At 41.6% G+C, this 15488-nt stretch overlaps 1 protein-coding gene across 1 annotated transcript; it reads left to right on the forward strand.

Moving 5' to 3' along the window:
• Window positions 1-544: 544 nt before the first annotated feature.
• On the forward strand, window positions 545-6320 carry spef1 (sperm flagellar 1; the record flags this gene model as incomplete). The annotated part of the gene is made up of 7 exons (XM_084153104.1): window positions 545-653; window positions 3945-4060; window positions 4452-4598; window positions 4772-4817; window positions 5421-5511; window positions 5716-5806; window positions 6207-6320. The coding sequence occupies 7 exons, from the start codon at window positions 545-547 to the stop codon at window positions 6318-6320; spliced, it is 714 nt and encodes a 237-aa protein (XP_084009230.1).
• Window positions 6321-15488: the final 9168 nt, after the last annotated feature.

A 15488-nucleotide genomic window follows, 5' to 3' on the forward strand; every position in this document is an offset into this window, starting at 1 on the left:
TGCTTTGCAACTCTGTGCACATTTTCTACCTCATAAAAACTTGACAAAGAATGTGTAGACATGCTATTTATTGGAAAATACGTTGTCTGTTATAAAATAATAAAATGTGTACACTTTTCAGTGTGTTGTTGTTTCTCCCGCCACTCATAATTATATTTCTATGGGCTCACTCATTACTGATGAGGTTAGTCCTTTCTCAGTTTCCATACTATATTGGTTACCTAGCAACGAGTTAAACAAACAACCTGTTTCCACTAGATAGCACAGCCACAAATAGGCTATATCGTAAAAATTCATAAAAAATTTTTTTTGCTTTTTGGTCTTAATTTAAGGTTAGGGTTAGTGATACGGTTATCAGTGTGGTTAAGGTTAGGGTTAGGTTTAAAATCAGATTTTAAGACGAGAAATTGTAGAAACAGGCGGGGTTTATTACTTTATGTTTGTGGTAACTAGTGACGACCGTCGTGGGAAGCTTGCTAGCTAACGATACAGGCTAGCTGAAAATCGAAGTGCAAAGTTGTCCGATGAAGGACCGGTATACAGAATGGACAAAGAATTAAACGAAGAAATATTGCAAGACTTGTATGCCTGGATAGACAAAATACCACTGTCCAGACCTAAGAGGAATATAACAAGAGACTTCAGCGACGGAGGTAGGGTATCTAAATTAACGACGTCCTTAGAGAGGGAGAGACCCAGTAACTGGAAATGAATCTGCTCTGGATCTTACTCTGATCTCTAGTTCAATGATGGAAGGCAGATGTAGCTGGGGGGCATGGGAGGATTCTACAGGGGGTAGTGATCACTCCCCAATCAAGTGTACTCTTAGAATGAGGGTGGAAGATACAACAGGAAATGGGAAGAGGAGATATTTTTCATATTATATTTTCAGGAGTTGAGGGTTGTTGCAGGTGAATTCAGTGCAGATATAGAAACAGTGAATTATGTAGTAAGAGGAGCAAAAGTCAGGTATTGGGTACAGCAGGGAGGAGGAGGAAGGCAGTTCCCTGGTGGACTGAAGAGTGCAGAGAAGCTGTGAGTAGGAACGGTGCTTTCAGGATGTTTAAAAGGTCCCATATTATAACTACCAGCACCTGATACAGTATAAACAAGCCCAAGCTGTAGTAAGGAGGACCATTAGGACAGTTAAGAGGGAGTATTGGCTCTGGTTTTGTGGAAACATAGGCAGCACTACTCTTGTGGGAGTGGTATGGGGGATGATTAAGAGGATGATTGGGGTCAGACGAGATTGGGATCCCCATGTGCTGAAAAGTGGGGAGACTGTTGCAGTGAAACACATGGAGAAGACAGAGATGTTAGCCCAGGCATTTGTGAAGGTGCACAGTTCGGTCCCGCTTTAAATTATGTTCAGCTTATAAAGGCTTCATAAAGTCTTCATAATGCCTTCATAAGCACTACAAAAACGTGTTACAAAGCATCTATAACCATATGTCATGCTTTATAAAGGGTCATAAATGTGGCATAACTGTGTGACATAATCCACTATGTCAAATATGATATAAACGTGCTTTATAATGGGTGACATGCTGTGCTGAAGGATGGCACACGCTCAAAAGTGATGTCATGTTAGTCACATTACACCTAATCTTGTTCCCAGACACTTCTGCCCAAATGCGCGGAAGGTCTGGTGGACCAACTTGGCCTTCATTAGTTAGGGTATGGTTTAAAATCACATTTTAAGAAGATACATTGTGGAAATGGGAGGGTCTAGCAATAATTATGACTTTTTGACTGTGTTAAGTAGTGACGATAACAAATACTTTACTCATCAGTAAGGTCACGCCTATAGAATTCTATGGTCACTCCCACTAAGGCCAACTTTGAATGGTGTGTGCAATAGCCTGGGGACGACGATACACCAAAAACCACTTACCTTGATGAAAGACCCCAAACCTAAAGAAATTGAAAGTGTCTTTCTTCTAGAACCAAGTTACATGTTCCTCAGTACACAAACATACACACAACAAAATCAAGCCATACCATGCGGTGCTGGGCCAGGTCTTTGACACATTCACCCACTCCCCAGCTGAAAGATCAGACACTAAATGTTGCCACCATTGTAACAGGTTGTAACCAAGCCCTGGTCTCCAGCATGGGAACAGAAGAGGAATACCTGGTGTGGTGGTCTTAGGTTGGACTACTCCAAATCATCGCGGTTCTGACACACACACACACACACACACACACACACACACACACACACACAAACGCATGCTTTGCAGGTCCATCAATCCATTTCAATACCTCTCACACCCTACAGTATCATGTGGATCATGAGAGAACCTTCATAAATCAGCAGAACGTTAATAACCTGTTTATTGACAGTTTATGTAGTGTCCTGTAATACTTAGTTTGAAGTAACGCATCCATAAAGACTCTATATCGCATGATGCTGTACTTACCATAAAGTCAGACACCTTTGGTCATTCATAACACGTACATAAAGGCTTAATTTTTTATTTTATTTAACCTTTATTTAACTAGGCAAGTCAGTTAAGAACAAATTCTTATTTACAATGACGGCCTACACCGGCCAAACCCGGACGACGCTGGGACAACTGTGCGCCGCCCTATGGGACTCCCAATCACAGCCGGTTGTGATACAGCCTGGAATCGAAACAGGGGGTCTGTAGTGACGCCTCAAGTACTGAGATGCAGTGCCTTAGACCACTGCGCCACTCGGGAGCCCCATGATAATGATGTAAACACAAATCTATTAACACTTAGGGAATTATCACTAACAGCTAAAACAAATAAACATTAAAGACATGTTTAAACCATACATTTCCTTTTATTTGTAAACACTTTAAAGAATACAAATACATGAAGTTTCAAAAAGTCCAGCAATGCAATTACATTGAACATTACACACGGCGGACGAATGGTTGAACTGGCGGACGAATGGTTCTTGCCTCTCTTCCTGCTGGAGGTACTGCATGTTGGTTCCACCCTTAAAAGTAACAACAAAGAAAGTTAGCAGGTCTGTTAGGAAATACCTTTGTCACACCATCTGGATAAGGGCATTTCTGTGCTGCGCCAGAAACTCTAAATGGGAAGATGGGAAACTCCATTCAATTCATATTATTATATTCCTCTGGGACACATAAGGCTCAACAGTACATTCAAATTGGTTGGAAAACATCCGACTTGGAGGTGTGATCATGAGGAGATGGAGACCGTGGAACACGTTATTTCAGTGCCAGCAATATGGGAGGGAAAGGGGATGTAGTATTTAATTATGTATTTTGTTTCCTTAATTTCCTTGAGGAGACGAGAATAATGGGTAGGAGCTAGAACTTCCCTGTTTCTGGTCCACACTCTAGTCCAGTTGGTGGTGGTAAAGCATCTTAAAGTTGGTTGCCAATTGCCCTATAAAAACCACAGAAGAAGCAGGAGAGAGGTGGAGGCAGCGTGTGGCTGAAAATTGTTTATTCTGGGCCTAGGGTAGCGTTTCCCGAACTCGGTCCTCTGGACCCCAAAAGGTGCACGTTTAGTTTTTTGCCCTAACACTACACAGCTGATTCAAATGATCAAAGCTTGATGATTAGTTCATTATTTGAATCAGCTGTGTAGTGCTAGGGCAAAAACCAAAACGGAACCTTGGCCTAGGGGCTAACTTAGCTACTTGAGTTAACCAACATCTTTGGTGCATGGTCATTTATAAATTATTTACATTTACATTTACATCATTTAGCCGACGCTCTTATCCAGAGCGACTTACAAATTGGTGCATTCAACTTATGATAGCCAGTGGGACAATGATGAAACTATTATAATTGAAATATGTATTACATTATTAATTGAATTACTTTTCTTTCTGTTGTCAGTTTTATTGAGCACTGTCCTGTGGTTGTCAACTAAGCATAGTTAGTCCAGACAGAAACATGTCATAGCAGTGTTGTTTATATCGGCCATTGTTCCAGTGATGGCTGCTGAGGTCGTCAAGTATTTCTTTCCCAAACTGGTGGAGCTTCACAACTACAGCCCAGCCAACTCTATACAGCAGAAACTCAGCAACTGGGGCACTCTCAACAGGCAAGTAAGTGTGTGTGTGTGAGTGTGTGTGCGTGTGCATGTAGGCCTGCATGTGTTTGTGTGTGTGTGTGTGCTACTGTACTGAATAGGTTCCCCTGGGAATCGTAGAGAATTTGATGCTGTATTCTGCTTCTAAGCAACTACACAGGGCCGTGAGAACTCCTACTCACTGACCACTGGGTTGGACCACAGCCATTTTGGACCCAGCCATAGAGATACATAAAATAGCCCTAACTGCATAGATTAACATATGTTTCCTCTACTCTCGCCCCAGGGGAAGTTTTCCCAAGGTACAGATCTAGCATCAGCTTCCCCTCCCCCAATCTAACCTTAACCATTAGTGGGAGAAATGCAAAACTGACCCAAAATCTGCGTGTCTCCATGTTTACAGGAAGGTGTTCTCCAAGCTGAACTTCCACATCCCAGAGGAGACAGTGAAGAGGATAGTGGTGAGCACTGCTGGAGCCATAGAGCCTGTCCTCTGTTCGCTCCGAGAAAGGATTGACGAAAAGAGACAGCAATGCACTGAAGACGCACTACTGGTGTGCAATGTGCATGTGTGTGACCATCTAACATTCAATCAAACAACCTTTGATGATCAAACATTCCATTCTCATCATGCACACATCCAGTCCCTGTACATAGGGTAGAGCATAGCATACAATAGAACAGAGGTGTAAAATAAAAACACACTAACTATTCTTCTGTCTCCTAGGATGTGGAATACTACAACACCAGGAACCAAGAGAAACCTCTCACAGGTACAGAAACCTGACCCCTGACCTAACCCCTGACTCAGGCACTGTGTACAGCGCTGTTGGTTCTCTCTCTGCAGTGAAGACAAACAGTTGTATAATGTGACACAGTTGTATAGGGTGACTCCTCTGCTGACCCAGATATACTCAGCACCTTCAGTTAGCTGGTAGTTAGAGGAGGTGACTGAGTCAGGACTTGGTCAGCTGCACACACACACACACAGACAAAGACACACACACACACACACGCACACACATAGAAGTGAGTCAGGAGCCGCTGCAGTCAGTAATGTCCTTTAAAGGGCTGATAATGTATGGGAGCATCCAACAACAACATCACCGTCTCCATTAGAAGTATCCATGTAACTCTGTTGTCTGTACGCAAACCCTAACCCCTCCCATTCAGTCCATAGGATGCCCAGGCTGTGTCCTCTCAGCCCAGAGCCAGTAGTCTCACTGTTCTATCTACCTTCTCCTGCTGACGTACAGATAGACACATGGACAGATGGACATCCTTCTACTGCTGACGGACGGGCGGACAGACAGATTAGATGGGGGTGCCGATGTAACATCCACTGTCTCTGTTTTTCCTTCTTCTATGTCCCTCAGAGCCACCTCCCAACGACGCCCAGATGAAACCAGGACTGGGGAAGAAGAAAGAGGAGAGGGCACACGTACACCAACACACAGACAAGACTAGGTACTACTAACGCACGGTGTGTCAGTCTTTAAATGTAATGGACGTGTTCCAGGTCATCTTTTATTGTAGTCGTGCTCCACAGATGATCAGATCTCACAAACATCTGGAGGAGGAACCATATTCATTTGTTTTAGTAATCCTCTGAGATGTGCAGCACAACAGCAACAAATATTGTGCGATCTGGACTATAATGTGTGTGTGTAGCACTGTGCTAGGTTCTCAGGTGGACCCAACCATCCGTCTGGTGCTGGAGGAGAAGGAGCAAGCTCTACTTGCCCTACAGGAGACTGTGGAGGTACCCACACACACACACACACACACACACACACACACTCTCTGGGCGGCAGGGTTACAGGTGTTATCTGGCCTCTTGAGTGACACCTCCTGACTGTAATGTAGAGGAAGCGGGAGTGTGTCACTATCGGTCAGCAGATATGTTTCCTGTGTGTGTGTGTGTAAGCAGTGTCAGCAGTGAGCTTTCAGCAGACATCAGCTGTGGGTTTCCACTAATGGCTTTTTATCATTACTGTGTTAAAAATGGTCAGCAAGATCACGCACACACATTTACACTTGTCACTGCAGTGTCACATCCGTTCTTTGATAGGAGATAGTTATATGACCAAGCTAGACCCCAAAAAAATATCAGTAATGTGTGTAATTAAATACATTGTTTACACTGAGGTGTGTGTGTGTAGATCCTGCAGATCAAGGTGAACAGACTGGAACACCTGGTTCAGCTGAAGGACATGAGAATAGAAGACCTGACACGCCATCTGGAGAGATACAAGGCCAGGGCGAACGTGCCTTGAGACGCACAGAAGCACGGACACACACAGAAACACACACTTAACTCTCAGACACAGCCAGAAACAACAAATACACCTCTCTCCTTTTTTATAAACTCTATTTTTCTAACAAGAAATGCTTGTTTTTCTATCAGCCTTTCTGTAAACTAGCACTGAATGTTTTGTGAAGCATTTGTTGAATTTATTAGATCATATCAGATTATATTGAGAATTAGTGTTTTCTATCAATAATGTGCTATATTGAGTGGACTACTAGACTTTAGTGTCTATAAGGTTTGTTGTGTGGATCTGATGTGTCTATTGCTGTGCCTTTATAACAGCCATGTGAACTTTAACCTCTGAAGCTGTCTAATTAAAACACTGACACTACATCTGTCCACAGACTCTTTTCTGATCCATGTGTTAAGAGGATAGAGAGAGGTGGAGAGGTGGAGAGGGGAAAGAAAAGGAGAGGATATGATGGGAAACTAAACTCTGTTACTCAGTAATCTGTCACATCCAAATGTCTCATCAAAATGTCTCATGTTGATTTAAAAACAGATTCAATTCTCACCTAATTTAATGGGTCAAACCTGACAGCAGTTTCTCTGACGGAAACAAGCTGATTTCCAGTGCAGCAGAGAAGTTATTTCATCAGAACGGTTGAACATCTACCCACATCCAGCCCGAACCACAGCCGCACACAAATTGTATCGGCTCTAGCAATTGAGCCTGGGGAAGAGGTTAGTGTGTTTTTGTGACTGGGCTCACATAGGATTATTCATGATTCTTTGAAACTGAGGTTTATTCTAATGATTCATCTAGATTCTAATGATTAGCAACAATCTAAAACAGGAGAAGTGGTTGATGTGCTCTTGTAACATGCAGGGATGTGAGTGTAGGGGAGCCAGTAAACTGGTTCCTACCAAAGGCTAATGCTGGGAACAAGGTTAGGGGAGTCAGTAGCATTGACCATCGTCATTGTCATATACAGTGGCTTGCATAAGTAATCAGCCCCCTTGGCATTTTTCCTATTTTGTTGCCTTACAACCTGGAATTAAAATTGTTTTTTTGGGGGGGTTTGTATCATTTGATTTACACAACACGCCTACCACTTTGAAGATGACATTTTTTTTAAATTGTGAAACAAACAAGAAATAAGACAAATAAACAGAACTTGAGCGTGCATAACTATTCAATACTTTGTAGAGCCACCTTTTGCAGCAATTACAGAAGCAAGTCTCTTGGGGTATGTCTCTATAAGCTTGGCACATCTAGCCACTGGGATTTTTGCCCATTCTTCAAGGCAAAACTGCTCCAGTTCCTTCAAGTTGGATGGGTTCCGCTGGTGTACAGCAATCTTTAAGTCATACCACATATTCTCAATTGGATTGAGGTCTGGGCTTTGACTAGGCCATTCCAAGACATCTAAATGTTTCCCCTTAAACCACTCGAGTGTTGCTTTAGCAGTATGCTTAGGGTCATTGTCCTGCAGGAAGGTGAACCTCTGTCCCAGTCTCAAATCTCTGGAAGACTGAAACAGGTTTCCCTCAAGAATTTCCCTGTATTTAGCGCCATCCATCATTCCTTCAATTCTGACCAGTTTCCCAGTCCCTGCCGATTAAAAACATCCCCACAGCATGATGCTGCCACTACCATGCTTCACTGTGGGGATGGTGTTCTCGGGGTGATGAGAGATGTTGGGTTTGCGCCAGACATAGCGTTTTCCTTGATGGCCAAAAAGCTCAATTTTAGTCTAATTTGACCAGAGTACCTTCTTCCATATGTTTGGGGAGTCTCCCACATGCCTTTTGGCGAACACCAAACGTGTTTGCTTATTTTTTTCTTTAAGCAATGGCTTTTTTCTGGCCACTCTTCCGTAAAGCCCAGCTCTGTGGAGTGGCTTAAAGTGGTCCTATGGATAGATACTCCAATCTCCGCTGTGGAGCTTTGCAGCTCCTTCAGGGTTATCTTTGGTCTCTTTGTTTCCTCTCTGATTAATGCCCTCCTTGCCTGGTCTGTGAGTTTTGGTGGGCGGCCCTCTCTTGGCAGGTTTGTTGTGGTGCCATATTCTTTCCATTTTTTTATAATGGATTTAATGGTGCTCTGTGGGATGTTCAAAGTTTCAGAGATTTTTTTAGAACCCAACCCTGATCTGTACTTCTCCACAACTTTGTCCCTGACCGGTTTGGAGAGCTCCTTGGTCTTCATGGTGCCACTTGCTTGGTGGTGCCCCTTGCTTAGTGGTGTTGCAGACTCTGGGGCCTTTCAGAACAGGTGTATATATAATGAGATCATGTGACAGATCATGTGACACTTAGATTGCACACAGGTGGACTTTCTTTAACTAATTATATGACTTCTGAAGGTAATTGGTTGCACCAGATCTTATTTAGGGGCTTCATAGCGAAGGGGGTGAATACATATGCACGCATCACTTTTCCGTTATTTATTTTTTTGAAACAAGTAATTTTTTTCATTTCACTTCACCAATTCGGACTATTTTGTGTATGTCCATTACATGAAATCCAAATAAAAATCAATTTAAATTACAGGTTGTAATGCAACTCTAATAGGAAAAACGCCAAGAGGGATGAATACTTTTGCAAGGCACTGTAACTAACAAACGTATTCTTAGTTTAATCTTAGGGGGAGCGGATGCAACATTGCTCACGTTCACTGTGGTGAATAACCTAGTGAGTATACAGGGGATTTTTAGATAAATTAAACTGAAACTGTGACGTCATTGTTCACACCTTGAGAAATGTATCACATCATCATGTGTGTTCAGGGCTCACAACCACATCCATTTGTTAAAGGAGGGAAACAAATCCAGAGTTGTTGTAGCAACACCTAATGCCATGGTCACACAGAGATGGATGAAAATGCATTCATCAATATCCATCAACTTTGTAGTGGAAAAATTTGAGAAGGTGATACTCGCAACTAGCGACTTGCAGGCGCTGATGCTCAGCGTGATGACTCAATCTCTCATGTTTTATGACAATGTTTGGATGGCTGACCATCTGTTGGCTATCACAGGGGTCAAACACCGTGTCTGTGGTAATCTCTAGGAAGAGACGTTCCCACAGAACCCTGGGAGCACGGACACTGTTGGAGGTGTGAAGACAGATGAAAACGGGAGTTGACTAAATGAATGTTACTGTGTGAATTAAATTGTCATGTTTGGATTGTTTCAAGAGTTCTTAAAGAGCTACGCATTTTGATATGTGTTATTGTACTGTAAGTGCTATGGATTTATTGTTACGGAGAAACTGTTATTCTGTTCGTCATAGTTCAAAGAGGGAGCGAGGCAGATGGGCGCGCCTATCATTTAGATAAGAGTTGTGATGATTAGATCCAAGAATGCGGGTGTTGTTTTAATGCCTTTTGTTTTAATGTTTTGGGCCATTGCAAAGTCATGTTAATTAGACACTAGGAGATACTGGGATTTTGCACTCGGAAGAATAAAAGCTGGGTTGAAACTTTGTTCATGAAGTCATTGTAAACCAATCTCCTGGTGTAGCGTTCCATTACACGTTCCATTGTAGCGTGTGTTTTTATACTTAACCTATAGACTTTTAGATATTGTGTATCTTCTGACATTGAAGACTTCTGGCATGTGCCATTTGATCATTGTATTCTTATTGCATAACTGTAATAAATCTGATTACTTTTAAATGGTACGAACCGTAGTCCTCATATTTCTGAGTAATATTCCTTGAATTATTGTTCGGTGAATGGTGTAATGGTAAATGTTATTCACACTACACATAGCTTATATGCTTGGCCTCTAACTGTGGGGGGAAGAGAGACTTCAGAAGGGTTACTCCTTCCTTCCAGTAAGAATCTTGTGCTATGACTGAGTGTGTGATAAGATAACAGTTGTTCTTCAGATAGCTTCATAGTTCAACTTGGATTGCCCATGGCAATGTCCCAATTCCAATGTCACACCTGAGCCGCCCCACCTCTACCTCTATTCTGTTTTGTCCATTTTGCCAACCAGTATACCCAAACTATGAGAAATGTTGTATTTGAATAGATCTCTCTTCCTGCCCACTCCACATGGACTCCTGTCACATTCTTGAGAGAAACGGCATAATAGAAAAGACAGTTGATTGCTTTGATTGGATGCTGGTTCTGATTCAGGTCTCCTGGTAGAGGTGGTGCTGGACAGGAACGTCTTCAACGCCTTTGTTGCTCCTCTTTAGCCGGGTAAAGGGTTTTTGGTTTCTATTGAGGTTCACACCGTTCTGGACCGAATTATCTGTGCTATGCATCAAGACACCATCAGGAGTAACCTCGAGAAAGGACAGATCATAACAGTTTAGTTGGGTTCATTTCCAATCCAAAACATCCCTATAAGCATTGACTATATGACAAATTATTATGTTTCACCAATCGTTCTTAATATCAATTTCTAATACTTGATCATGCTGCCTGATAGATTTTTCTTTGAGGGGTGTCTGCATTCCAAAGGCTATCTGTATAAATGCCACATTGTTTCACATTTACCCTTGAATTCTCCCAAATTATATAACCCAATTGTTTTATTGTAACACTCCTATAATTGCTCATAGTCTATTTGATATTACTCTGGTGTTTCCCTTTTCCTTGTTCCTATTCTAACATCTAATTGCTTACACTTCTCTCCGCATTCTGGTTGATTATAAAAAAATATATATTTAGGATTTCCTAAATATGACAAACATTCTGCTGGGCAATATGGTCTTTCCGAGTCCCTTAGATGACAGAAGTTGTGGTTAAACGTAGCACAGTCCTGGTAGCTGTGGGGATTTGGTACTACTGTTAATTATTTTAAGGGAGCATATTAGACAGTTTCTTTCTTTAGTTTTAATGTAGTATATTGTGCCCATCTATACCAGTCATTGTTCAGCGCCTCCTTCCATTCCCTTTCTTCTGCTTCTGGTGGGGCTCTAACATGTAAGGGGTTTAGTGCACTTTCCCAAGGAATAACTACTTCAGCAACACTTCCCCCTGGAAATGTAACACTAAGTACTACATCAAATTGTTTATCTAAGTCTTGGGCTTCTACCCTTATGTCTATGATCCACCTGTTTTTTTCTTTCATTATCTTAAGGTCACACTACACCATGTAACTTCCCCATAATCCTTGTGCTGGTTCCTCCCACACCAATAACCATTTAATCCTCGTACTTTAATAGCGATCCCTTCCTTTATTCTAGTTATGGTTCCTGCTGGTGCAGGAATATACATTTTAATCCTGTCTGTTTCTCTTCTCTGTTTTGTTCTTTTGCTCTTTACTATTGTCAGTATGCCATTCCCCTTATTCTCAGGGGGACTAGTCAAGGGCAGAGAAATCAATGATGGGGATGTCTGGAATATCTTGGAGGTCTGGGAGGTCTTGGAGGTCTGGAAGGTCTGGCCCTCCCCCGAGGGAATCAGCACGAGCACGTAGCTCATTATTATCATTCCCATCGCCATCCTCCTGCCTCTCGCCAGCTCCAGTATCCTCAGCGTCCTCATCTCTAGGTCATCGGTTTCCTCGTGGTACCCTGGTACAATGGTTTAGATGATACCAAGTCGATCTCCCCTCTATCCGTACAGCCGTTGGTGTAACCTGGATGACAATATATGGTCACTTCAGCTGTTAACCTTCTTCCGTCACTAGGGTCTCCGGATCAGCCAGTCCCTCTCAATCCATCGACATTGGTCTGCAGAGTGTCCTTTTGTCAGCTTACCCTTAGGGAAGCTCGGAGTTACTGCTGCAAAGACACACAAACACAGACAAACACAAAAGAAAACAATGCTATCCAATGGCGGGGCCATCTTCCTCTCCTGGGGTTGGAACACTCCTACGGTGGGAAACATGTATCTAAATATTTGTCTCTGCCACTTTCACCGTCATTGAGGTAGCAAACAACACCTGGTACAGGCCCCCCCCCACCTAGGATCTTTCCAGCTCTTTTTTCTGTAGTCTTTTACCGCCACATAGTCTCCAGGGTGCAGAAAATGCTCAAATTCTCCTGCTCAGTTGGGAGAGTTGCCTTCACCTCATGGAAAGAAAGTCTTCAGAACATTGTTAGGTTAGGTTAGAAACAGTATGCTACTTATGCTACTGTACCATGTCTTCTCATCAGTCAGAAGAAGCCTTGAGATTAGGAAGCGCATCTGCTTGCAGCTTGTTGCAGTCCACTCGTTTCATAGACAGGCCTCCTCTACACCCTGCCTCCTATCACAAAAACATTTAACCTAACACATAACACATTATTACTACTGCTCATATACTTAATACAACTTGCATATTTACCAAAAAAAACATGCGACCAGTACTTCCGACGAGTACTACTCCCCCTTTGGACACGACTCACATCGTGATTCATGCGTTCACAAAACAAAACAACATTGCCTGTTAAACCAAAATAATAAATGAAATTAAAATGACAACCTTTGAGAATATCTTAACTTAATTGTATCCCATAACATTATGCAAGGAATATCCCTCATTCAGGACTGACTCTCTCACTTCATCCTTGTCCTGTTTGGAATGATAAATAGGATTATTGCCAAATTATAAACTTCTTCATAATTATCAGTATTATAAATTACCTTAAACTCATCATCCTATGTCACTCGGTTTTCCAGTGTGAGTGATCAAATCACACTAGAAAGTCAGGACAAAAGGTCAGAGGTCATTCAAAACATTTCATAAATGTTGTATCCCAAGTGTAAAGTATGTCCTTAGTATAGCTCTTTTCAAAAGAAATCACATGTATTTACTTATCACTCAGTAAATAAAACCTCAAATTACATGTGTTTGCCCCTTTAAGATATATTACTTCTATCCCGTGAAAATAACCCTAAAATAAAAATAAAAATCCTATACAGCTAACATTTCATACTACAGTGAGGGAAAAAAGTATTTGATCCCCTGCTGATTTTGTACGTTTGCCCACTGACAAAGAAATTATCAGTCTATAATTTTAATGGTAGGTTTATTTGAACAGTGAGAGACAGAATAACAACAAAAAAATCCAAAAAAACGCATGTCAAAAATGTTATAAATTGATTTGCATTTTAATGAGGGAAATATGTATTTGACCCCTCTGCAAAACATGACTTAGTACTTGGTGGCAAAACCCTTGTTGGCAATCACAGAGGTCAGACGTTTCTTGTAGTTGGCCACCAGGTTTGCACACATCTCAGGAGGGATTTTGTCCCACTCCTCTTTGCAGATCTTCTCCAAGTCATTAAGGTTGAGGCTGACGTTTGGCAACTCGAACCTTCAGCTCCCTCCACAGATTTTCTATGGGATTAAGGTCTGGAGACTGGCTAGACCACTCCAGGACCTTAATGTGCTTCTTCTTGAGCCACTCCTTTGTTGCCTTGGCCGTGTGTTTTGGGTCATTGTCATGCTGGAATACCCATCCACGACCCATTTTCAATGCCCTGGCTGAGGGAAGGAAGTTCTCACCCAAGATTTGACGGTACATGGCCCTGTCCATCGTCCCTTTGATGCGGTGAAGTTGTCCTGTCCCCTTAGCAGAAAAACACCCCCAAAGCATAATGTTTCCACCTCCATGTTTGACGGTGAGGATGGTGTTCTTGGGGTCATAGGCAGCATTCCTCCTCCTCCAAACACGGCGAGTTGAGTTGATGCCAAAGAGCTCCATTTTGGTCTCATCTGACCACAACACTTTCACCCAGTTCTCCTCTGAATCATTCAGATGTTCATTGGCAAACTTCAGACGGGCATGTATATGTGCTTTCTTGAGCAGGGGGACCTTGCGGGCGCTGCAGGATTTCAGGGTTCACGGCGTAGTGTGTTACCAATTGTTTTCTTGGTGACTATGGTCCCAGCTGCCTTGAGATCATTGACAAGATCCTCCCGTGTAGTTCTGGGATGATTCCTCACCGTTCTCATGATCACTGCAACTCCATGAGGTGAGATCTTGCATTGAGCCCCAGGCCGAGGGAGATTGACAGTTATTTTGTGTTTCTTCCATTTGCGAATAATCGCACCAACTGTTGTCACCTTCTCACCAAGCTGCTTGGCGATGGTCTTGTAGCCCATTCCAGCCTTGTGTAGGTCTACAATCTTGTCCCTGACATCCTTGGAGAGCTCTTTGGTCTTGGCCATGGTGGAGTTTGGAATCTGATTGATTGATTGCTTCTGTGGACAGGTGTCTTTTATACAGGTAACAAGCTGAGATTAGGAGCACTCCCTTTAAGAGTGTGCTCCTAATCTCAGCTGGTTACCTGTATAAAAGACCTGGGAGCCAGAAATCTTTCTGATTGAGAGGGGGTCAAATACTTATTTCCCTCATTAAAAAGCAAATCAATTTATAACATTTTTGACAGTGGGCAAACGTACAAAATCAGCAGGGGATCAAATACTTTTTTCCCTCATTGTATGTTTTCATGGAAAACAAGGAAATGTCTAAGTGACCCCAAACTTTTGAATGGTAGTGTATATAGATTTAGATTTTCTAAGACATCAAATGTCCCTTAATCTATCACATTGATTTTCTTCTTCAAATAAGTATAAAACAATGATTATTGAGTGAAACGTGTGTTCTTTTCAGAACCAGCACTTTATTTGCACCCTATTTTTCCAAATAAGAGTGAATAACAATTTAACTTTCTCAACATTTGTACATGTTCAGTTGACCACTTCTATCTCTACAAGTTGCCCAAAAAATATGCATAAAATGTGATGGTATTTTTTAATTATGATTTTAAAATACCTACCTAACAGGGTTAAATGAAGCATAACAGGATGGGAAGCAATAACAGGGTAGAACTAACAATACAAGATTGAAACAATGAAATATATTGTATTAGCTTTTACATCTGTGAAATGGTTGAAAAGTATTACACCTATAATAAGAATGAATATTGTGCATCAGTTTACATCACTTTCTATTTATTTCATTAGTAATAATTTGTTCTGTCTTTTTAATAACATCGTCAACCTGAGTTTGTAAAAAATGAAATTAGATTATTATTATTTATATATTGTTGATAGCTAATTACATTACAATGACTAATAACAATTCTATATACATTTCATTACAATTACTTAAATTAGGCTGAATGCAACTTTAATTACAGTTCCTTCAGAAAGCATTCACACCCCTTGACTTTTTCACATTTAAAATTGATTAAATAGTATTATTTTTTTTGTCAACTATCTACATATAATACTCT

Source organism: Coregonus lavaretus (genome assembly GCF_964263955.1).
Source record: "Coregonus lavaretus genome assembly, chromosome: 36".
Classification (NCBI taxonomy): domain Eukaryota; kingdom Metazoa; phylum Chordata; class Actinopteri; order Salmoniformes; family Salmonidae; genus Coregonus; species Coregonus lavaretus.